This window comes from Fukomys damarensis, unplaced genomic scaffold (assembly GCF_012274545.1).
Source record: "Fukomys damarensis isolate Sample0158 unplaced genomic scaffold, DMR_v1.0_HiC HiC_scaffold_30, whole genome shotgun sequence".
NCBI classification, from domain to species: domain Eukaryota; kingdom Metazoa; phylum Chordata; class Mammalia; order Rodentia; family Bathyergidae; genus Fukomys; species Fukomys damarensis.
Window position 1 is genome coordinate 16021739 of NW_022900942.1, and position 27002 is coordinate 16048740.

At 36.4% G+C, this 27002-nt stretch overlaps 1 protein-coding gene across 1 annotated transcript in view; it reads right to left on the reverse strand.

Annotated features, from left to right (window-relative positions):
• Positions 1 to 16905: 16905 nt before the first annotated feature.
• The window catches only part of Dok6 (docking protein 6), a 419379-nt gene continuing 409282 nt past the window's right edge, over positions 16906 to 27002 (reverse strand). The window contains exon 8 of the mRNA XM_010607470.2: positions 16906 to 23260. Coding sequence (XP_010605772.1) covers positions 23121 to 23260 — 140 coding nt within the window. The 3' untranslated portion in view covers positions 16906 to 23120. The remainder of the gene's footprint in view (positions 23261 to 27002) is intronic.

Sequence of the window (27002 nt, forward strand, 5' to 3'; positions counted from 1 at the left end):
AAAGTGGGAAAGGTAGGGGAAAGGAAACAAGTGAAAAGAAAAAAATATGAGAAAATGGCAATAAAGTAAATGGGGAGGTGGGGAGGGGGTGAGGGGAGGGCAGGGACAGGGGAAAAAATGAGAATCAAGACCTATTATGTAAAGGTACAGAATCCCAATGATGAATGTAACTAACTGTATTATATATACCTAGATTGTACCAATAAACTCAATAAAAAGAAAAAAAATAATGCTAAGATTTCACCTCATGCTAGAAGGAATGACAATCATTAAGAAATCAAATAATAACAATCACTGGTGTGGTTGCAGTGAAAAAGGATCTCTCCTGCATTGTTGGTGGGAAGGTACACCATTATAATCATTGTGTAAGTTAGTATGGAGATGACTCCAAGAACTGAAATTAGAAATTCCATTTTTCAGTGGTATCTCCCTTCTAGGTATCTTTGCAAGGAACCTAAGGACATTATATTACAGCAATACATGCATACCACTATGGCATCATAATTCATAATCTCTAAGGCATGGAACCAGCCTGCATGGCTGTCAACAACGAATCACCGGGCGTGGTGGCACATACCTATAATCCCAGAACTAGGGAGGGTGAGGTAGGAGGATCACTGTGAGTTCGAGACCAGCCTGGGCTACATAGTGAGTTCCAGGTCAGTATCAACTATGTAGTGAGACCCTGCATCAAAAACCAAACAAACCAAACCAAACCAAACCGAACAAAAAACAATGAATCAATAAAGGAAATATAATATATACACGATATATACATTTATATAAATGAATATAGTATATACATTATATATCTGTATATACAATGTAATTACTACTTGGCTATAAAGAAGGATAAATTTGAGAATTTTGTAGGAAAATGGATACATCTAGAAAATATAATGTTAAATGAAATGCATCAGACACACAAGCTTACATTTTGTGTGGTATTTCTCATTTGACTAAGGCAAAGCACAAATAAAGAGAAAAATAACAGGACCGGTAGAAGGAAACAGAGATAGATCTTTTGTACATGAGAAGGTGTCCAGGAGACTGAGGGTAGAGGGAGAGGGGAGAGAAAGATTTAAGATGTGTTGTGTACATTTACTAAATACCTCCAATGAATGTAAACATTATATGTCATAAACATAAAGTAAAAATAATGTCATTAATAATAATGAAAGTGGGATTTATGGACTGAAGGAGAGAGGTGTGGGGGGGAAGGGGTTAAAATAAGAATCAGGACATGTTATGTACATGTACCTATTCTGAAAGATGAATGCAAACTTCATTTATTGCAAACACATACTAATAAAATCTAAAAGAAAGATTAACCACAGCAACATCCAGATTGCAGTCAACAAGTGAACAGATTATCTATTACATTTGTATGGGTCTGTAAAAGTTGTCAGTGTAATGTTGGCTTAAGAAATATCTTATTTGAACAATGTGGATACTCATAGAATTTACAGGGCACTGATGGAATAAACTTGGAAAACAGGAGGAAGTGTGGCAACCCTGATGGTCTCCGAGTCAGGAATTGTAAGTAACACTTTGGGCTTCAGTTTTCTGTGGGAAGACTGCCACAAGAAGCTTGAACAACATCAAAAGTCCATGCTTTGATGCATGCTGAGCATCCCTTTCTGTCTCTTTTTATTCATCTCACTAGTTCTAGGTTAGGTGTCCTGTACAAGCATCCTTGAGAATGTGTCTGGGCTTTTGTAGTTTCAGCTCATATGGTGGCAGGTGAAGTGACTTCCCAAATCATTCACAAAATGATATTCCCTCTGAGGTTGCTGAAGAATATCCACAACTGACAAACAGCTCTATTTCCCTAGAGAATGATTTTGTTAAGGTCATCTTTTCAGATTTGTTCAGAAACTAGTTCAATATCTGCATTTATATCAGGTATATCCAAATATATACAAGATCATTTGAAAAAAATTGGTGAATAAACAAATGCAGGTTGGGATCTATGTTAACACTCTCGTATGATACAGAGACTGATAGTCCATTTTAAACAATGCAATTGAGTTTTTTTGTTTGGATGTTAGAATGACAAATCTTTCATGTAATAAATGTATGACCTATTTTTTCGGGACCTTAATTTACTCGTTTGTTCATTTTTAAACTTACCACTTATGTTTAGACACACATATCTTTATACAAAATATCAAATTCTTTGCAACATACTACTTCCAAAATTCCAGGTAATAAGTTGACTTTAAAAAATAGCAAATGGCTCATTAAATGTTATAAAATTATACTACATATCATTTGACCCATAGAAATTAATATTATTAAGAGAAGAAAGCAATAGGTGTAGAGCCCCAATATCTTTCTACAGGTACTCAAATATGTGAAGGCCTATGTATGACTAAACATATGTGAGTATAAAACGTCAAGCAAAAATTCTCCACATCCCTGGAGTGACACTTTGTGTTGCACTGCCAAGCCATGTTTATAAGACAAAACTTGAGAAGCTATGATAATTTTCATTTTTTTGCTCTTAAAAATTTAGGTAATCTCAAGTACTTAAAAAAATTTTTTTTGTTGTTTTTGTTTTTTTGAGGCCAGCCCTGAACTCACTATCTATCCCACACTGGCCTTGAGCTCATGGCAATTGTCTTGCTTCGGCCTCACGAGTGCTGGGATTGCAGGCATGTGCCACCATGCCCGACTCAACAAGTTTTTAAATTTTTTAAACACATTCTTAAAGTTATCTTCTCATTCAGTCTCTTACTCATGATGATTTTTATGCCAGGTATACAAAAGTATTCATGATGACCAAGATCATGAATCTCTAATCAGCTACCTGGGTATGACTTTGAACTCTCCCATGTACTCTCAGTGCTATTATATTCTTTGATTAACAGCTGTGAAGGGCTGAGATTTAGCTCAGCAGTTCAGTGGCCTGCCTTGCAAGCACAAGGACCCAAGTTCAATCCCCAGTACAAACAACAACAACAACAGTAATAAAATAGCTGTGAGTAGCTTCAATTGAGCTGAGTTCTTCTTCTTTTTATCACATGAGGATTATCGAAAGAAATTTTTGATTTCTTCTGTTCGTATATGTCCCCAACACACAGTGGCATGGTAGTTTATAGGGATATAGATAGCTCTTCTAACCTTTTAATAATTTGGTGCATCTTTGATTATTTTTCAATGGCTAGTAATAGAAAGTCACTGTAAAATTGGGCTACTGACAAAATTACATGTTTCTAGTTTGTGATATAATTTTCAAAGCAATTCTTTCTATTCTTTCATCCTAGTCTTATATCAACTTTAAGATGGTGGCAATGTAAATATTACCATGTTACAATATTGAGAAAAACTAGATGCAGGAAAATCATGTGCCAGATTATGTTAACTTGATTAAGGTAGTATTTGTAATTATCAGAATGTTTTTATATTGTTCTAGGTTAGAATTGGCTAAGTGGGATTTGCATGAAATGTGGAAGATCCACGTGAAATATTAAGCATTATTCTTGGTGGATCATTGTTGTCATTCTGGTGATGGGCACATGCAGAGGACCTTGCAAGTTCCAGCTTGTCTTTATTTCATTGTGTATCCAGTTCTCCCTGACTGTTAGCAGTAACCAGTGACAGCTCCAGACACCACTGTGTAGCTGCAGAAGTATACAGGAAACAGCATCATGGGGAACTTTGTACCAGCTTTCCTTCACATTGAAGTAATAGTATACAAGGTCAATATACTTTGAAAAAAGAAAACAAAGTTCAATTAGTTTCCTCTATGCTAGGAAGAGCAATTAAAATTAAAAAGATCAATGCTATTTATCATACCATTAAAGTAAATGTAGTGCTATACTTAGATAAGCATCCGGCCAAGAATACATAGGATCTGTGTTGTTCTACTCATTTCTTTAGTATTTTTATTAGTTCCATGATTTTATTTTTGGTTCAAGTGCTTCTCTGGAGATTGTCACAGACAATCATTCTTCTTATGAATAAAGATAGCTTTATTCCTTCCTTTCCAACATTTATACCTTTTCTTTGTCTTATTGCAATAGGTTGGACTTCTAGGATCAGGACTGGCAAAATAGAGGATTTGGCCTTGTTATTGATCTTAGGGAGAAAGTACCCACTGTCACCATTCTTATTGCAATAGGTTGGACTTCTAGGATCAGGACTGGCAAAATAGAGGATTTGGCCTTGTTATTGATCTTAGGGAGAAAGTACCCAGTCTGTCACCATCAGGTATGATGTTAGAAGAAGCTGTTTTACAGCTGTTCTTTTTTTTTTTTTCTTTTCATTGAGCTCATTGGTACTTTTTAAGTATACAGTACAGTTACATTCATCATTGGGATTTTGTACCTTTACATGACAGATCTTGGATCTCATTTTTTCCCCATACCCCTGTCCTCCCTTCAACCCCTCCACCCTCCCCTATTTTTCATTATCAATATCTATTCTTCGATTTTAAAATTGGGGATTTTTCTATCATATCTTTTACTGGCTAATGAGATTTCATTGTTTCTTTCTCCCCCTCCCTCCTTTTTCTTTCTCTCCCTCCCCCATCTAATTATTTATCTATTTTTTTAATATACACCATTCAATGTTCTCTTGAGTTTTCTGCTTCTGTAGATTAATATATATATAAAATACATGCTGCAAAAAACTTTTTAAATTTTAACTGTCAAGAAACTGTGTAGTGCTATGGTACAGTGGCACATGTTCAAATTTTATTTCAAATTAGTTTGCTTATTATGCATTCAAGCCACTAATAGTAAAATGTTACTTGTGGATAATAAAAATTATCTATTTGCATTATTAAAAATGAATAATTCCTACAAATATTAATTAACCATGTCAAATATTATTAGTATCCAAGAAATGGGCTTTTGCAGAAATGATTATATCAATTCTCTCAGCCAATTTCAGCTCACTTTGCTCTGTAACACTGTACATATGCACTTGAATGGTGTTCTAGCATTTGCACTTTTGGAAGATATTTGTAAGAAAGTCCTTTGATTTCTTGAGGTCTAATATCTGCCACACCCAGCCAAATCCAGCCCAACATTTCATATAATTGATGGCTCTAGAACTGAGAAATTCTGATGATTTAGGTAAAGCTGTGCATTCCACTAATATTCTGTATGATGAAAACAGATATTACAAGCCAAAGAAGTCAAAGGCAAAGGAAAATAAAAACATTCAGACAAGCTGGAACAAGGGTCTTCTACAAATATTTTAGATGCCATACTTTCAGGGATGCAGGATTTAATGTACATTTGGATTTTACAGTATCTATGCTAACTGAAAGTTTAACAAAGTAGTCAGATGGAATTATGTTGAATATTGCAAATCTGTCCATTCAACATTATTTAGCACCCATCAAGTGTGTAACCTTGTGCTAACTTTTTAAATTTTTTTCATTGAGTTTATTCGTACATTTTAGGTATACAATACAGTTATATTCATCATTGGGATCTTGTGTTCTTATTTTTTATCCATTCCCCTGCCCTTCCTTCACCCACTCCTCCCTTCCCTATTTACAAAGACTTTGTTTCCATTTTTTTTCATTTTCTCATATTTTTTCTTTTCCTTTCTTTCCTTTCCCCTACCCTTTCCACCTCCCCTACACCTTTAACCCTTTTCTTCCTATTTCATATAGTCAGTTATACAATTTGGATCTTATTTACACTTTTCATTTTTCACACCAGAGAAACTATTTTGGTATTTACACACGTGTCTTATTTATTTCACTTAAGAGTATGGCCTCAACATGCATCCATTTTCCTATGAATGGCTCTACTTTCTCATTCTTTACAGCTGAGTAGTACTCCATGTTATAGAAATGTGCTAACATTCTAAAAGCTGAGTGTTAGTGTTTCATCAGGCAGTACCTTAGTATGAGGTAGAATTAAACTAGTGTGAACTCGTTAGCCAAATCCTGTGCCTGGTGGCTTCTCTGGGCCAAGTAAGAAGCTTCCACACTCCCCTACTCACTCACATCCATCTGCACACTGCATGCCATGCAATGTGCTTGTGACTGCAGGACCATGATGTGGTATGTGTTCAGAGAGTGCAAATTTATCATATTAACTATGTAGGACAATTGAAAATTATGATAATTTTTAAAACTGAGGTCCAAAAAAAGCATAAGTTATTTCTATTTGTCATAGTATGCCAGAGACCACTAAGTGCCTTTATCAACTGGGAACTAACTTTATAGATTTCATGTTGTAGCCTAAACAGCTGAGATCAATTTTGGTCTCATAGGTCTACTCTTTGGAGCATGTAATTCCAAATAAACCATTCTATACTTTAAAAGGTTTGTAAACTAAACCCGAATATTAAAAATGAGCCAAAAATGAAAGCAGTTTATGCTGTAACACACTTCAAGCATTATACTGGCCATGTAAAATGAGTGCTACCTATGCAATTTGTGATTGGTTCAAACATGTTTCAAAGGACTAACCTACCCCCAAACTCATGCAATTTACACATAATACAGAGGGAAGAATTTAACCCCCAAACCTTCCATGGACCATTACAAGCCCTTGGTCCTTCCACTGCAAGCAGTGTCTGAAAATTCTGATTCTCCTACGAGGACAATGGCACTCAGGAGAATGGCCCTGCTAGATCCCATGAGCCGTTAGCCTCTTCAGCTGCTGTAGCAGTGTGAACCCACTACTGATCCTTGGGGGAAGGAAGAGGGCTGGAGTTCTGTGGTTCACTTAGTGAATCTGACACTGGCTTAATGCTGTGCACTGAAAAAAGTGCTGGGCCCATCCCATCTATCATCTGGAATGAAAGTACACAATATCATATTTAAGAGTTAGTCTACTTGTAGGCCTGAGGGAAAAGAATGACCAATGTTGAAAGAATCCCCAGAAAGAGAATATGAAGCACTGACTGAGTAGGAAGACAAATGCCTCTAGTAGTGTTCTCAGAATTTGCAGGATTTGAAATGTCAGAATGAGCCATTCAATGGCTCATTGGTCATTCAATGGTCGTGTTCCATAAATGTAAAAGCAATCACACTGGGCACTGTTCACTAAGGGCATGATTACTTCGTGGCAGTTGAAGGGGACACTTTACTACCATTTGATAATACAGTTTCAGAATAAAAACAAAACCACTGTGTAAATCAGGGTGAGCAGTGTGTAACAGTTATTTCCTGTCGGTGCGTTTTCCACAGGTTGACCTGCATTGCCTGAAAAAGGAGGTAGGTCACCTATCCCTTCTGATACAGGGACGACTCTACCTTCTAAAATTGCCAACTCAAACTCAAAAGTTATCCGCACAAGCCCTTCAGTTTTATATCCTGAATATGAGAAATTAGAAGGGAGCAATTCATTCTAAAAAGGTAACATCAGAATACTTATATTTAACTGGCCTGTTTTTGACACATGTGCAAAGTTGTGTAGATACCAATAGAAAAAAAAAAGATTGTACCAATCTGTCAGCAAGACAGTTTGTTGTGCTATATTTAGCTGAAGTTCCCATCAGGATTCTGTTGATCCAGCAGACCAACATGTGCAAATGGAAAGTGACCCTGTTTGCCATTATACTCCCTTTCCCACTGTTCACTCACATTAATCTTTGTGACCTTTACCAGCTCACTGACCTGTAATCCCAGTACTCAGATGGCAAGAGGATCACCATGAGTTCAAGGGCAGCCTGAACTACCTAGTGAGACCCAGTATCCAGTCAGAACCATACTGAGGTGGAGGAAGGTGTATACTTTCCCATAGAGGGGACCAGAATCCTCCTGCTCCTGCCTGCCTTCACTGTCCTCTGCATTCTACCACTGCTATTCAGGTTTATCCTCGAGTCTCAGAATGTCTTCTTTCGTAAAGGGAAGATCTTTGTTATTCCCATTACAGTCAAAGAGAACTGCAGGCAAACAATCAAACTCTTGACCTCCTATCCTGAGCCTGAAGAGATTCACTCTGGGTGGAGGCTGTGTGTGTAGCAGTGGCACTGAGGATAAAGGCTGCTGCAATTGTGATGTATTGAGGGACATGAGCTCCTTGGAGATGTTGAGCGCACAGTCCCCAGGCCAGTACTTGAGTTCAGCACCAAGAACACCCTGTGTCACTGGCCCTGCAACAGTGCCACTGCTTCTGGCTGGATCAGCTGCCCCAGGACCCACTGCTCTGCTCCTCAAGCCCCGAAGGCCACCTTTGTGGTTTCATATTTGGCTCCCAATTTGTTCCCCTCCACCACCTGGCAGACTGGCTCTGGTCTTTGGCTCCTAATTCAAATATTCTTTTGCTCCATTTTCTTCATATTATCTTTCTTGGATACTAATTATGTGAATGTTTCATAGTTTGAAATTATTCCAAAGTCTTTGATTTTGTGGGAAGGGTGGAAGGTGTGAAGGAAGGGGTGAGGAATGGGGAAAAATAAGAACCAAGATAAGTCATGTAAAGTTACAAGATCCCAATGATGAATGTAACTGTATTATATACCTAAAATATACCAATAAACTTAATAAAGATAAAAAGATCAGAGCAGAAATCAATGCAATAGAGACTAAGAGAATGATACAAAAATCAAGGAAGCAAAGAATTCTTGGAAAGAATAAACAAAATTGACAAATCCTGAGCCAAATTTAAGAAAAGAAAAAAAGCAAGAAAGGACTCAAATCCAAGGAATTAGGAAAGAAAAGGGTGAAATTAAAATGGACCTAGCAGAAATCCAGAGGCTTATCAATACTTACTTGGAGAACACATTCACCAATAAGATTGAAAACAGAAGAAATGGACAGATTTTTTAGATATATGTGAATTACCAATGTTGAACAAAGAATAATAAAAATTCTAAACAACCCAATATCAATCAATTAAACTGAACATGTAATTAAAAACTTACCAACTAAGAAAAGCCAGAATGCTGATGGCTTTACTGCTGAATTCTATGAGACATTTAGAGAAGAATATTGCCACTACTATTTAAACACTTCAGCAAAAGTGAAAGGGAAGCGATACTCCCAAATTCATTCCTGGAAGCAAGTGCCACCTTGATCTCCAAAGCAGACAAAGACTCAACCAAAAAAGAGAACTATAGGCCAATCTTACCAGTGAACGTAGATGCAAAAATCCTTAATAAGATACTGGCAAATAGAATGCAGAAGATCATCAAGAGGACCACACACTCTGACCAAATGGGATTCATCCCAGGGATACAGGGATGTTGATTTGCATCAACATATGCAAATCAATAAATGTAATACGTTGTACTAACAGAGTCAAGGAAAAAAATATGATCCTCTTAAAATATGCAGAAAAAGCAGTTGATAAAATTAAACACACATTCATGACAAAAACCCCAAAAGTTGGAATAGAGAGTTTCTATCTCAATCTGATAAAATCCATCTATGAAAAAACCAACTGTTGGGGCACTAGAGGACAGATGGATGAAGTGCTGACTCCGAGTCCCGGAATTCTGGTTCTCACCGGGGCACAGGTGTCCCGAAGGCGATGGGCTGGAGCCAAGTCCCTTGGCCTACAAACAACCCCCTAATTCCTTCTTTGTTCTTGTTCCCAGTTTACATTCCCTTCTGGTTGTAAACAGATGTTGTTTTATCTAGATGTTATGTGCTTAGTTTGAACCGTGTGTATCTGCTTGTCACTTCTTGTGACTGCTGTTTATCTTACTTTTGCCTCCTTGTGACTGTTGTTAATCTTCAAACCACTGTGATCATGCTTGTGTGTGTGGCCTTGAAACTAGTACATAAGAACCCGTGTCAGAATAAACTTTACCATCAGCCATTAGCTTTTGGTCATTCATTGTGTCCATGGTCATCTCCCCAAGTCCTCTCCTCTAAAAGGAGACCTCAACAACCAACAGCCAATATCATACTAAATGGTCAAAAACTGAAATCCTTCACACTAAAATCAAGAACAAGACACGGCTGTCCACTGTCACCACTCCTGTTCAATGCAGTTTTGGAAACATTAGCCACAGCAAATAGACAAGAGAAAAACTAAAAGGAATGAAGATAGGAAAGGAAGAAGTCAAATTCTCATTATTTGCAGATGACATAGTACTATGTATAGAAGACCCCAAGAACTCCACCAAAAGTCTTCTAGACTTAGTAACCAAAGTCACTAGAGTAGCTGGATTACAAGGTTAGTACACAAAATCAATACCTTTCCTGTAAACAAACACAGACACACTGAGAGAGGAACTGGAGAAGCAACACCCTTCAAAATAACATCAAAAAGATGAAACACCTAAGAATCAACCCAACAAAAGAAATCAAAGATCTCAGCTCTGGAAATTATAGCACTCCGAAAAAACAGATCAAAGATGATATCAGAAGATGGAAAGACATCCCTTGCTCCTTGCTAGGAAGAACCAGTACAGTGAAAATTGCCATGCTTCCAAAACTGCTATATAGATTCAATGCAATCTCAACTGAAATTCCAGGAGAATATTTACACAGCTTAAGAAAATAATAAAAAAAAATTCATTTGGAACAAGAAGAGACCTAGAATAGCAAAAGCAATTTTAGGCAAGAAAGACAAGATAGGCCATATCACAGTTCCTCACTTGAAACTATACTACAAAGCTGCTGTTAAAACAGCATGGTACTGGCAAAGAAACAGACCTGAGGAACAGTGGAACGGATTAGAAGATACAAAAACAACTCCAGACACACTCACCCACTGCATCTTTGACAAAGGTCCAAAATCCCTCACTATAGGAAAGATGCCCTCTTTAATAAATGGAAAAATTGGGTTTCAACTTGCCAAAGATTAAAACTAGACCTATATCCCTCACCATGCACTAATCTAAAATGAAATGGATTAAAGATCTAAATATTAAAACAGAAAGACTAAACCATCTAGAAGAGAGGTTAGGTAGAATCCTTGATTACATTGGCATAGGAAAAGATTTCATGAACAAAACCTCAGTTGCATGTGAGGTGATTCTAGCACAAAGAATCAATGAATGGAATCTCTTCTTATTAAAAAGTTTCTGCACAGCAAGAAACACTAGCAACAGAGCTAAGAGACATTGAAGAATGTGAGAAAAAATTTTACCAGCTGTTCCTCAAAGATCCACTATCTAGAATATATAAAGAACTTTAAAAAACCAGACTGGTGCAACCACTGTGGAAATCAATATGGAGATCAAACAATTAATATTAGAAGTCCCATTTGACCCAGCTATTCCTCTGCTGGGTGTCTTCCCCCAAAATTTAAAAAAATCATTCAACAGCAATATATGCTCATCCGTGTTTATAGTGTCATAGTTTATAATAGGTAAAACTTGGAAGCAGCCCAGTTGTCAATCAAATGAAGACTAAAGAAGATTTTTTTTTTCCTTTTAAAAATTTTTTATTAAATGCAGTACTATTCAGCCATAAAGAATGAGAAACTAGAGGCATTTATAGTAAAGTGGATGCACACTGAGGCCTTACTCATAAGTGAAATGAATAAGACTCACATGTGTAAATACTGGATAGTTTCTCTGGTATGAAGAACTAAAATTGTAAATAAGGATTGAAATGTATAATTGATATTGTGTAATAGGAAGAAAAGTTCTAAAAGAGTAGGGGAAGTGGGAGTGGTAGGGGAATGGTAAGAAGGCAAAAGAAAAAACATGTGAAAAGGAAACACATGGAAACAATATCTTTGTAAACAGGGAAGGGTGCAGGGGGTGAAGGGAAGGCTGGAGAATGGGGAATCAATAAGAACCAAGATACATCATGTAAAGGTGCAAGATCCCAGTGATGAATGTAACTGTACCATCAATGTACCAATAAACTAAAAATAAAAAAAACAAGAAAAAGAAAAAAGAAAATCAGACCTTCCAAAGACCCGAGCCAAAAATGGGCATCTAAAATGAAAGAACAATTCTCAAAGAAGTAGAAATAACTAAGAAACACGTGAAAAAATGTTCAACATCACTGCTCATTCAAGAGATACAAATGAAAACAACACTGAGATTCCACCTCATCTCAGAAAATAAGGCTGAAATCAACCAATAATAAATACTGGCAGGGCTGTGGGGAAAAGGAACCCTTCTCCACTATTGATAGGAGTGTAGACTGGTGCAGTCACTGTGGAAGTCAGTATGCAGATGCCTCAAAAACTAGGACTAGAGATCCTATTTGACCCAGCTATTTCCCTGCTGGGTGTCTTCCCAAAAGAATTAAAGGAATCATACCACAGTATATATGTACACCCACGTCCATAGCAGCACAGTATGTAATAGATAAAACTTGGAAGCAGCCAAATTGCTCATGAACTGGAGACTGGATAAAGAAAATATGGGGTTTCTTTTATATAAAATGGAGTTTTACTCAGCCATTAAGAATGAGAAATTAGAAGCATTTATAGCTAAATGAATGCTTATTGAGGCAATACTTAAGTGAAATAAATAGGACACACATGTGTAAATATTGAATAATTTCTCTGGTATAAGAAACTGAAAGTGTAAGTAAGGATGAAAATATATAGTAGATAATATAAAATAAGAAGAAAATGTGCCAATGGAAGGGGAAGTGGGAGTGGTAGGGGAAAAGGGGAATGGAATCAATATGAGCAAATGAAAAAAATGGAAACAAAGTCTTTGTAAATAAGGTGGGGCGGAGAGGGTGTCAGGAGGGCAGGGGAAGGGGAAAAATAAGAACCAAGATATAGTATGTAAACGTAAAAATCTCCAATTATGAATGCCATTATATTATATACCTAAAATGTGCCAATAAAATTAATTAAAAATAAATTTCCAGTCTGATAATTTTTGTTTTGTTTTGTTTTTTTGAGACAGGGTCTCACTATGTAGTTGAGACTGACCTGGAACTCACTATGTAGCCCAGTCTGGTCTGCAACTCACAGCGATCCTCCTGCCTCAGCCTCCCGAGTGCTGGGATTACAGGCGTGCACCACTATGCCTGGCCTCCAGTCTGATAATTTTGACGAGTCAGATTTCCATCTGTTTCAATTAATGCTTTGTATCTTCAAACTATCTTTTCTTTTCTTTTGGGACTGTGTTTGAAGTTTGTTGTTGCTCCTCTAAATTGTTCTAGTGTCCTAGTTTGTTTCATTTTCTAGTTTTCTTTTCTTCTTGCCCCTTTACTTCAGGCTTCCTAAGTACTCCTCCTTGGAGAGACTTTCTGTTTTGCATCACTTTTGTTTGAAATTTACAGCCACTATTGTGTACACTTGCTTTTGTGGTGGTAAATCCTAAGGAAGGGGAGTGTTCTATAATCTCATGAATAATTATCAGTCTTTTAAGGGACTTTGTCTGGAAGTTCACGAAGCTTTGGTAGTCCATGTTGTCCTATACTTCTTTCACTAGCTGGAGCACTCCCAATTATTTCCTTGAAGGCCTTCCCTCTGATGACATTTTTTTTTCTTTCCATAGGTGTGACAGAAATACTGCAGGGGCTGGAGCTTTTCACTATTCAAGTATTACTGTTGATTTTTAGCTATTATAAGAGTCAATTAATGCCTTGTAAATTAAAATTTGAAATAGCACTTTCCCCTCTGACTACCTTATAACTAAGATTTACTAGTTTTAAGAAGAGTATTCAGTGTTTAAAATAGGTCTGTGATTCACATACGCATCCAAATTGATGAGTGGTAATATCCATGCACATATTGGTCTAGAATGAAAATTTATGTGAAAGAGAAATAAAAAATTTAAAAAAAGACATTTAAAAATGTATAGAGTTTAGATAGAGATGATATGGGTTTTTAAAAAGACTCTGCTAACCATTTTCTTTGATTTAAAATGTAGTCTATTCAGTAAGAGATGAAGGTGAAGGAGAAAAAGAGAAAAAGGACGAGGAAGAGGAGGAGGAGGAGGGAAATTCAGTGCCAGTCTTGAGAAGTAAATTTGGGAAGCTGGTGAGGATGATCTTTCTTGCCTTCTTTTTCTCCCTTAATTTTAGATAGAAAGTCCTATACCCACTTTGCTGTCAGAACTACCTCCTAGTATTGACACCTATTAAAGCAAATTAAAAGGAGGAAATAACAAAGAGATATTGCATGTCGTTTATTCACAGTCTGGAGGTATGCATAACTCAATAAATATTTAATGACTAACATTTAACATCAAATTTCATTCAGTAGCCTGATGTGCTCAAATACCTGTGTATTGGGATAATTTATATTTTCATGAGTGTTGAAATATTCTCTTTGGTTCTTGGTCTAACATTTACTTTAATAATTTACCATGTAGATATCAAAATAAGAAAAATGTGCCTAACATATTTCTCAACTAACTTGAAAATAGAGATAGCTGGTTTCTTTGTGCATTGCAAAAAGTAGCAGACTAATTGATTTTGAGCTGTGCCCTGTGACGTGTATTTATTAAAAATCTTCTTTGATGTCAGCTCAAAGCTTAGATAAATCTTTACACTCTTCATAAAGATACTTTCCCCAGTAAATATAATTCCCAAATCCCCATGATTTACTAGTGACAAAAAGGGAAAGAAAAATCTATTAAGTTCATGCCACCAATTTGTTATGCAACTGACACAGATCTTCATATTCAGAATACGCTGTATTTAATTCAGCATTTAGGAAGAATGGATGTGCTCATTATACAAATAAGCATCTTATAAACTTCTACTGGCTTCACCAAATAGAAAGATCTCATAATTTTTTTTTACTACTGTCAAATTCATAGGTTTGGCTGGACCTACCCTTAGAAAGACCTTTTAAACCGGGTGTGGTGGCGCATGCCTGTAATCCTAGCACTCAGCAGGCTGAGGCAGGAGGATCACTGGGCTACATAGTGAGTTGCAGTTCAGTTGCAACTACACAGTGAGACCCTGTCTTAAAAAACCTAAATAAATAAATAAATAAATAAATAAATAAATACCTTTTAACACCACTGAATGCTGGATCCAGGGTTCCTAATTCATTTTGGTTTTTCTTTTCTTTTCTTTTTTTTTTTCTCAGTGAGTTTATTGGTACTTTTTAGGCATACAGTACAGTTGTATTCATCATTGGGATCTTGTACCTTGACATGACAGGCCTTGGTTCTCATTTTTTCCCTATACCTCTGTCCTCCCTTTACCCCCTCCTCCCTTCCCTTACAAAGGCTTTGTTTCCTTTTTTCCCTTTTCTCATATGTTTTCTTTTCCCTTATTTCCTTTCCCCCACCCTTACCATTTCCCCTACACCTTTAGCCCCTTTCTTCCTATTTCACATTGTCAATTATAAAATTTGAATCTTACTTACACTTTTAATTTTTCAAATATTTGTAACAAATTGATCTATTCAACTAAGCAAAAAAGGGCAGTTTATATTTAACAGCTAGGTCAGAGAAACAGATGCTGTACATATATTTCTAGGTAGGTCTTAAGTCAAGTGACAAAGTGCTATATCATGAGATTTAAATTAATGATGGACATCATTGTTATATAACTTTAGTATAGTTGTAATTGCATAATTTCCATTTTGGTGTTTATTCTTGTCTACCAAATATTAATTTTCAATAATTTTATTTGAGTGAGCAGACTGCTGGAAGAAAAGCCATTATCTACTTGTATCACACTTCACCAGCCACTTATATTGCTGATATCTTTCCCCTGGAAAATAAATGTGTTGAACTTTAATGCCATTTTCAACATTATTATGCCCTCATTCTACCAAGCCAGAGCCACACTAATAGACTTAAATTCTATTATAAGATAGGGTTAGGAAAATATTAATGCGCAATACATTCTCAGTAACGTCACATTTACTAATGGCCTTTCTTTTACTTTATTTTGAAAATAACAAGATAAAAAGTAAAGGAATAAGTAGTATTTTAAAGGTTAGCAGTATTTGTCAGAATTCTGTTTAATTATGTAGTTATACTTCATCACATGGTAACAAAAATGTAATGAAATCATTTAATGTTAGCAATATTCAATCACCCATGGGTTAAAACCACCAGTTTATTTGTTTGTCATTTCAACTGTGCAAGCTTATCACGTAAATTAGTATTTTGAACTGCTTTACTTTTTAGGTGATGAAGTAAATGTTGATATTATACAACTATAAATTATCTTCCTTGTAGCAATATCATTTGTAAATTTCTTGGATCATAAGACATGTATAACAATATATTAGGTTTATTTTTTAAGGATTGATATATATTTATATATATACACACATATAAAATTATAAATTCAGAACATTATTCTTCAACTGTAATTCATGTCTTTTTACCAAGGGTAAAAATCACACAGACATATTTGAAAATAATCAAATTTCCTAATTTTATTATTGCCTCATTATTATAATATTTTCAGTTCTGCCAGAATTTCACATTTAGGTGCTAGGGACAGTTATTCTTTGCATTTCATTTCAAGAAAATGTTTCAATTTGTATTTAAGTACAGCTATCCCCAGATTATTATTAATCTAGAATATATTTTCCAACAGAAACAAATTTATAACAGGTGTTTTATTTAAGAACAGCTTAATGTCCAAAGTTACTTTTATCAAAATGATAATAAACATTATATTTAGTGAACTACAAATGACATTCCTTTATATTGTACATATAAGGCTTCACAAATAATGCATAAGTTAATTAAATAAAGATTTACAGAAAGCAAAAGGTATATAATTTAATACATTTGAGAGATTCATAGGGATAAAGATTTTGCAAGATGGGCTTATTCTGTGCACATCTGAAAAGAAAATAGGTAACTTCAGTGGAAGATGGAGGGGGTCAAAACCTAAGAGAGAATAGGGGGACCAGGAAGGTTAGAGTGCAGTGGGTGGGGGCAAGGGAACCACTGCAGTCCTGGGAGGTCTCTTGTCATCTGCAATGAAGATGTCAGAGAGCAGATTGATTTGTTAATGTTGTGCATGCCTGGTTTACTATAACTTAAATAAAAGAATGTCTTATAACTGGAAAGAATCATACTCCACTGTGACAATTTGAACCCCATGTCCTCTACTTCATCCGTTGATGTGTATTTATTAATTTATATTGAGAAGAGTAAGTATCGCTGCTCGCACTATAGTAGATTTGTTCATCTGAAGTTGATAAACCATTCTCTTATTGTGTTAATTTTGGATTAATACTGAATATCAAGGTACTGTTACCAGTCTGTCCTTCATTTTGCTGCCTTTCAGTCCCTCAGCCAAACAGTCAACAATCTGAAACCATCATAAAACCCCCTCAAGATGTTTTCTGAGAAATCTTATAGTGATTTTTCAAGCACTAAATCATATCTAATTTTTATTTTTTGACTGAAGTTGGATTTCTAAATTTGGTAGACCTGATAATAAGCAACTGTTTTTGGAACTGTGGGTCTCAGCACCTCTCTACACACAATTCTGTGTCTAGAGAAAGGATTGATTTTATGCTCTCAGTCTAAAAGCATCCAATAAGCAGGAAACAGATTGAGGAAGTTAATTGTATTAACTAGTATAATTGGTTCCAAATAATGATTACAATCATTTATTCTCTCAACAGACATTATACAAAATATGGACTAGGGAAGTAGGTATAGAAGATATGATAAAATAAGAGTATTCATTTAATGGAATTATTAGGGGGACATTTCTATTGCAAATGCACTTTTTACCTACTTGAAATGTTTACAAGATGTTAAAATCAGGGAAATGTGTGTGAAAATTACAAGTAAATTGTGGTTTTCATGTTACTTAATATTTTTAGGTTATTTCTTATTTCTCTAAACTTCAGTAAATGTAAATAATTGCCTGCAAGGAAAAACTTGAGGTATTCATTATTTTAATGTAAAACAAATCAGTTCAGAATTTCTGCTGAAGTTGGAAACTAAAGGTCACATGAAAAAATTTAGCTGTACTAGTATCAATTGCCCAACAAAATTGTGGAAAAATAACATAAATAATGACACCATAAAGTACTACAGAGAGAGAGAGAGATTCCAAAACAATAATCATGATTACACTATGAGGAGTTAGCAGGACCACAAAAAACACACAACTACTAAATTTTTTACAATTATTTTATGATCAGTAAGTGAATTTTAAATAAACCCATAACTGAATGACAATTTAAGAATAACAAAGCTTATACCAGTCATTTATGACCTACAAGGTCTCATTAAATGTCTCAGAAAACCTTTTGATGGATATGGCTGGCAGTCAATACAAGAAGAATAACAGCATTTCAAAACATGGGAACTGTACAAGGGTGTATTTATCATGAGGCCATGTGGCATTTCTCAACTTGCGCTGAGCCTAACTGGAAGACCAGCTGGAGCCAAGGAAACATTCCTAGACACGGGCCCTGGAATTAGGAGAAACCACGCCTCACCATTTTGCCTTTAAAAAATTACAGCATCCATGGGTTTCAATTTTCTCCTGAGGAAAGCAAAGTGAAACTTTTATTCTCTGTGACCTTTAAGATTGCTTCTGGAGCTGGCTAGCATTCTGCCTGCGTAGAAAATGTGCCCAGCTTTTCATAATTCTGTGACAATCTCTAAGCTATCTAATACTTTCTCTGTTGGAACAATTGTTGAAATAAAGTTCACATTCTTGAGGAAGAAAGTTTGGATTTGTGGTAGTTCCACAGAGAAAAAGGTAATCTTTTTAGTATGTTCACAGGAATCACACGTGTGATTTGTTGATCTTTTCCCATATTTAGCCCCTACACAGTTCCATATATGTATATATGTGTCATGATAATATATATTCACAACACTAAAATGAAGTTGGCCATAGAGAAATGATTCTCATATTACTGAAGATACATTTTAGTATGAGGATTAAAATGCTAAATACTTTTGTGCTAAATTTTTTTCACAGAATGGAAAAAAAGCATATTTGTTGCTAATGTGTGTTTCTGTGGTCATATTAAGAAATGATACATTAGGTAAAGAAGGTCAAGTGTGTGTGACACAGAGCTGGATTACAGTGTTAGGAAACTAGGGTCTAAGTGTTGTTCTTGACATTTCAATCCATTTCTTTTCTTTCTTTCTTTTTTTTCTTTTTGGTACTGGGAATCAAACTCAGGACCTTGTACTTGTGAGGCACCTCTCAATGAATTCTTTATCATTTTACCTAAATTATCCTCCTGACTAGTCACTATCCCTCTCTACTAATTTTATGGGAAATTGCATCCTATAAATTTCATAGCCTATAAATACACACTCCATAAATTTCATAGGTTAGATATTAATATGTGTGACATATCACCTGTTGTTATAACTATTAATGCATGCCTGTGGTAAATTTTTATCTACTTTGAGACAGAAGTGGTCTGGGAGTATATAATTAGTTATTGATAATGTAATTTGAAATGTAAAATATTGATAGACATGTTAATAGAATTGGAGAATATGTAATTTTCACTTTGATTAGTTATTAGTGTAACTTTTTGTAAAACTTGAAATGCTACACATCTAAAGTTCAGCCCTACTGTATGTATATTTTTCATTTATTGTGCTGTGTTATAATAGAACTGAACTACAATTTTTATAATAATATGATTTCCTTGGCTTCTTTTTATATAGCACTAATGTTTGACTTTAGTACATTAAATGTTTCCAATAATCAAGGGAATACTGTACTCATGCTTTTTTGCAAAGTTATTTGAGATATTTGCCAAATAATGAGTAGACATCAATCTTTATGATATATTTTAATATCTACTATAAAGATACCACATGCAATAAATGGGATCTGTAGAGACTACTACTAACAGTGTAAAGCTATTTGTTAAGCCACTGTTTCTGGGTTGGACAGAAGATACTAATGGCTAATTATTTTATAGGGGATGAACACTTTTCAAACATAAATGTCTAATGAAGACAGAAGAATTGTACAAGATACTAGGACTAGTGCTGTGATGACTAATTGGTGAAAGAGGTGAAGATTAGTTCACATGCTCTATAAAACAGCATCTTCCGTAATATGTATGTAAATAGATATTTTTTATAAAATTCAAATTTTGGCAGTGGCCAGAACCTACAGATTCAGAAATATTTTCAGCCTGCCTAAATAAATGATCTCTGAGTGCCTACTGTTTGTCCATTAAGTAAGTGAAAGGTTTGTCTTATGCCCCATCCCCCAGCAGAATAGTGAACCACGGAGTAAAGTTCATTGTGTACTGTTCCAGCCTTTAAATTAATGTCATATGTTGGTTATGCACATTAAGATTATCATAAGAAACAGTTGAGGACATGAAAAATAAATCCCCTCATACAATCTTTCTATGAGATAGGTGTGCCCAGGATTTCTCTGCTGTCAGAAGAGACTTTATTATGAATGTGAGGTTCCTTGATCATGGATCTCTTCCAAACTGATGTAGAAATGGTGACCATCTTTATTTACATGTACTAATCTGGGTGAAACCCCAGTTGAGTCACTTTCGGAGCCAAAAGATGTCTTTGGTTCATAGAAATCCCTCCCTCACCATGAAAAAGTTGTCTGCATGTTTAAAGACATAGTACATCTCTGGAGAGAGAAAGGACTTGCAAAATATAGAGGGATCTTCAGTCAAAAACCCACAAGCTTGGGTGAGCTGAACACAGGCCCACACCTATTCTAGTCATTCCAGTGGAACTGATCTTTATGAAGTTCCAAGGGACTGATACAAATAAGTTTCTGTCTTTGGTTTTTGTAGCTCTATCTGCTTGTCATTTTTATTACAACGAACACTGCCTTTTTTCAAGTGTATGAGGTTACTATAAATTCTATCTGTTCACTTTGCAGTTTTGACTCAGTTGAATGTATATGTGAAGGAGGATACTAGAATAAAGCTTCAAAACACTACCATGAGATATTTTATAGCATCATCCTCACTAGGATGAGATTGGATTAAAGCCTTGAGAAGTAAATTTCCCACACACTTTTTCTGTGACACTATTTTCAGAGTAAACTGGCTCAAGGTTATACCTTCTCAGTTAGTTCACCAGGGAAGATCAGAACCCAGCGGTGTTCTGGAAGTGATTCATGCAGATACTTGTCTCCCACCAAAGAGACACAAGAGCAGACTTGTGTAATTAGCAGAATCCCCCTGGACCTGCTGTCTGTGCTTCTGGCACATTAATAAAGCTGAGACATGAACTAGGACCCCTGAGGGCCTTTCCCCATAAGTCCCTTATAGAAACTTCTGGTGTCTAAGCAACAGCTCAACCGAGTGAGGCAGTGAGAGGCTTGCTCTGAATTGGCTGCACTAGGAACTGTGCTCAAATGGTCTCAGCTGGGAGATGCTCTGGTATATTTGAGTAATAGCATTTCCAAAGCAAATGCCAAGCACTAAAGAAATTCAGAGGTGTGAACCCCGAAAGCAGGGATCCCAGGGAAGGCTGTATCCTTGAAAGAATCCAGTTATCTGCTCCTCTGCTGTGCCAGCAAAATTCACAGCAAAGAGAGTTTGAGTAATTTCCTTTTTATCCCTGAAGGCTTAGGGTTTTTATTTTTTGCAGCCACATTAACTCTTATGATTAGCATCTTGATGGGGTTTTCATATCTATCTGAGTGATTCAGAGAGTCTAGGTAGTTTTAAGTGTACATTTATCAAAAAGGGGTATGGAATCATTTTTATTCAATAGTAATTCACTTAGATGAATGGTCAACCTACTCTCAGGCTGTGAATAGATATGAAAAAAATCTTAACAGGGACCAGCAAAACAGGTACCCTTCAACAGACTGCTTTTGTTCGTATAAAAATTTTGCTATTAAGAAAAAAAGTCAGTCTCACCATCCTTTAAACCCATGCTAGAGTAATTGAGAGATACCAATATTAGACACACTGTATCAAATGTTTCAGGCAGAATAATTTTTATTTTTGCTTTTAAAATTAGGGACACACATAACTATGTTGACTGAATTTAGCCAGACTCCCTCCATTCGTGAGGAAACCACTACTTCCCTTTAATGGTGTAGGTTTCTCAACAGTGTCAGCCCTAAAAGTATTTATATTTGATCCTTTTCCACCTATAACCTCAGACAAACCATGTCCATTCCAAGAGAAAATGAAACCCAGTGAGGTCTGGTTACATAGGAAATTAGAAGTACCTATTGGCCCCTGGGAATAGTATCTATGAAATTTTAAATGTTGAGAGCTACTGTTCTGTGCCTGGTTTTTCTTCTCTTACTGAAAAATAGCTGATTTCTTTAAAAATGTGTGTGCGTTTTCTTTTCTTTCTTAGTTTCTCATTTGGAGTCTCTTTTTCCCCAGGTTAATTGAAAGCTAATCAGTGATCACATCAGATCTTCCTCATGTAGCTCAGAAGAAGAGAAACACTGTCAACAGTATGGAAACACTAACCAGACACACAGTGTGACAGCATGACAGGTAAGACAGCTAAGCTCTTGCTTCCCAAACATTCCCCTTCTCACATTTTTGCTCAGACTTTTCACAAGAGCAGACTGGACTACATAAATACTTTTGCTAATAAGAAGCCTTTTTTTTTTTGAAAAAAAAGCACTATTTTAAAAATAGCTATTCAACATAGCAATCTTAATTTTAATGCAACAAAGTACAGTTTTCAACAATTTAATAGAGCATATCCTGTCACCCTCAGCACACACATATATATGTATATATATATATACTTATTATATATAGATGGATATAGCAATATCCATATCTATATTTGTCTACACACACACACACACACACACACACGCACGCACGCACGCACGACAGCAGAGCTACCAGACCCTGATTAACAGAGTGTTCTAATTTACATTCCCTTAATTGTCACTGGATTTATTTCTACCAAGGGTTAAGATGCCATTTGCAGAGCTTACTAAATTTGACCCTGTCAAAACTGAACAAGCCACAAAACTTGTGGTAGGTCAGCAAGATGCCTAAGGACAGACCCTGTGCTCAGAGGCACGGCTGGGCACTGAAGACAGGTGTCACTCGGTCACCACACCCACCCAGTGTGGGCAATTTCTCCCAACACCAAGGCTTCTGCTACTGTCAGACTCAAAGGATTTTGTTTATTTAAATGACTGTTCATTCTATTATTGTAAAACATAGATTCCCCCATAGAAATTCAATAAATAAAGGACTTAGCCACTAATCAAGGAAGCAGAACTCCAGTTTTTAACCTTTCAATGGAATTGGGGCTAGACCCAACCCATGTCAGTGTGTACTGCAGTTGGTCTTCCAGGAGGCAGAGGGCGCAGTGACCCTGCAGGCAGGTCCAGGACAGACTGTCTGGTCAGAGGTGGCCTCTGTATGTCACTGGATGAGGCTGGAGCTGTAGCTGAAGCCATAGCTGCTAGACCGTGACAAGGGAGGCTGAGCCTCTTCATTCTGTTCCGTGGCATAGCTGGGGAATGTTTGTGCACGAGACATCTTTGACGAACCAAACCCATGACCTAGAAAGAAGGAAAGGAGAGCTCTATAAAGAAATAAATTTAGAAAAGCACAAGGCTATTTTAAAAAAGTAAAAACTCAGCAGCTGAATTTAAATCCTTAGTCCTTAGCTTGCTGTAAGGAAGCTGATTTAAGACTTTGCTGTCATTTTTGAGTTAAAAATGTTGCATTAAGTGATCAATATTTTCAGGAAATATTATCTTTCTAGCAATTCTGGATCCCAGAGAGCTAGGAATGACAAACTTTTGTCCTGCAACTTTGGAAATAAAAGCAGGAAAGCTTTTCTCCAAAAACAATTTTTGATGGAGAGCCTGTTAGCTGCTTTTATTTTATTCTTACTTTCAGCACAGAAATGCAAACTATATACTTTCTTAAAAGGTCTGCAAACAGGTAAACTATATCTTGTCCTGACCAGATTCCATTATTTATTATGAGAACACTTTTACACTGACAGAGTTAGAGGCTCTGGCTTATCTTACTGGTTTCATCAATCTCTGAGATACAGTAAATTTGATGGTCAGATGGCCTAAAAGACTAATACTATACAGATATGTTTACTAAAATTCTGTCTAAGCTCTCTAGGTTGAATCATTATGATGATATCATCCAACACAAACTGAAACCGAAGTGATTAGTGAAGACTTCTCAGAATGTTGACAATGTATGGAGAGATGTGTATGCTAAGGCTGCTGCAAAACTTCCCTGTAATTATCTCATCCTTTTTTTTTTTTTTGGTTTTTTGAGACAGCGTCTCACTACGTAGTTGAATCTGACCTGGAATTCACTATGTAGCCCAGGCTGATCTCGAACTCCCAGCGATCCTCCTGCCTCAGCCTCCCAAGTGCTGGGATTACAGGTGTGCACCACCACGACCGACTATCTCATCCTTTTTTTTAGCCAACAATTATCTTCAAACTTAAGAATATTTGTACCTAATGCATGGACTTCATAGGAAGATAAGAAATATAGTCCACCATTGCCGGACTTTTTATTAAAAGTTGTACTCAAAGGAAGAAATGTATTTAGTTTGAGTGATATTTTATATGATTTATAGGATGAGAAATCCAGAGAAGAAAATCTGTTAACATAGAAACATGGAACATGTTGTCAGTTCCCTCCTGGGCCCTGTCCTTGCAGTGTCATAGGCTTAAGCCAGTTTCATTGTCACATGTTAGGAGATATTACTGCAGAGCAGATTTGGGAGTAAACCCACAGGATTTGGGTAATGGAAGGAAAATTGAAACTCATAGAACTGCTCAAATGCTAAAAAATTGAGTCAAAAAGTTTGTTGAGTAAAACTCATTTTCCACTTTTCATCACTCTTTTGCCTGAGTAGGGGACATTATAACAGACTCATCATGTTCAGATCTGGGAGAAGATAGAGGGTGTGATGGCTGAACGTAATTGTGCCAACTCGATTGGGTTGGAAGCCAATGAGAGAAGTAAATCACACTTCTGGGTATGTCTCTGTTGGTCATGGAGGCATGACATTGGGCACTCTGTATGGTTCGTGGTCCTTTCCTTTTTGCAGTATTCCCCAGCTTTGCTTCCTGGCCACCATGAACTAAACAGCTTTGCTTCACCATGATATTTCTGCCTTGGGAAAAACCAGCCCATGGACAGAAAACCTCTGTAATTAGGAGCTAAATTAAACCTCTCCACCTTTAAGATGTGGGATTAATACAGAAAGTTGGTAGCAGAGAAGTGGGATTGTTACTGTGACTATGTTTGACCATGTACTTTAGAAGCTTTTGGAACTGCTTTTAGGGAGGAAATTGGAAAGGATGGTATAGAAAATCCTTATATGCTATAAGAAGAGCCTGATGGTTAACTCCGGTCAGAGTTCAGAAGGCCAGAATGATGATGAAAATGCACACAGCAGGGGACTGCCAAGTAATTTGTGATAGGGGCAGTGCATGAAGTTGCTGGAATGAAGCCAAAGCTGCAGTGAAGACTCCAGGAAATCAGGCCATATGGATGTGGAATATTTACTAAATAAAGCTGCAGGTGATGAGCAGAACCAGCCCAAGCTCTCTGGGACTCACATCTTACCATTTGCCTTTGATGCTAGCTATGGAGATACAGGACTTAATACATGCTGTTTTACAGTTTGATCTTGCTTTGCTCCAAGTTCTTTTGATTATTAGACCAGTGAGTTGATCCATGCTACGAACTATCACACTGCTAAAGTGATACAACACCAGGCAAACCCCAAGCACAATAGTTAACCAGGGTAACCAGAGGTGGCATTTTAAATGACAAAGTTCTGGTGTACTAATCTGATATGGGGAAAAGCAATTGCAACTTTTAATGATTTTTGTCTTCATAGTTTATCACTGACTAATAATAATTTGTAATTCTTATAAGTGAGAATACTAGTATTCATCAGCATACATCAGCTGGAAATCTAACATTATAACTGTTTTTCTGGCCTTGGTTTATCTTGTTATTTTTAAAGTTTTAAAAATATCTGAAAGAGAGCAATGCTAAGGAATACTCAAATCATATGACTTATAGGCTGAAAACTGGAGCTTAAGTTGTGAATTCACAAGTTCCTATGAACAGTTTTTATAAAATTCTAGAACTTTAAGCATAAAAAACAAGCCACATAAGTAATATTTACCAATCGTATACTAAAATGACCCTAGTCTCTCCAGGGATGCCACCCATGGAGGGCGGGTGCCTAACTTTGGAGTTCATAAGACGGCCTAGGAATGATGATCAGATGAGGACAGCAAATAATACACACCGAACAAAGAGTCCACACAGCTGCCACTATAAAGAATCAGAGGAAGAAGGTAATGGAGCTTAGGAGAGTTTGTTACAGGACCATGCACACCATTTCAACCATCGCAAACAAGTAGTGTGCAGGCCCCACGTTGCCTTGGGCTTCCCCCCGCCCTCTTTCTCATATGGGGAACTGAACTCAGGGACTCAAGCTTGCCAGGCAGATGCTGCACCATTGAGCTACATTCCAGCCCAGACTTGGCCTTATTTTTTTTTTTTCCTCTGTTATGCTTATTGGTACATTTTAGGTTTACTGGTATGTTTATCATTGGGATTTTGTACCTTTACATGATGTATTTTGGTTCTTATTTTTTACCCATTCCCCTGCTCTCTCTTTAGCCCCTCCACCCTTCCCTATTTACAATGACTTTGTTTCCATTTTTTCCTTTTCTCATATTTTTTTCTTTTCCCTTCTTTCCTTTCCCCTACCCTTCCCACTTCTGCTGCTCCTTTTGACATTTTCTTCCTATTTCACATTATCAATTATACAATTTGAGCCTTATTTATACTTTTAATTTTTCTCACCAGAGAAACTAGTCAGTATTTACAAGTGTGTTCTATTTATTTCACTCAAAAGCATGCAGCATGTCCTCAGTGTGCATCCACTTAAGTATAAATGTATCTAGTTTCTTATTCTTTATAACTGAGTAGTATTCCATTATATAGAAAAACTGTATCTTCTTTATTCAGTCTCCAGTTGATGGGCAATTGGCTGTTTTCACATTTTAGCTATTATAAACTATGTCCCTATAAACATGGGTGCACATGTATTGCTGTGGTATGATTCTTTTAATTCCTTTGGAAGGATATGCAGCAGAGGGATGGGTGGGTCAAATGGGACATTTAATCCTCATTTCTTGAGGTTTCTCTATATTGATTTCCACAGTGGTTGCGCCAGTCTGCTCTCCCACCAACAATGGAGAAGGGTTCCTTTCTCCCCACAACCCCGCCAACATT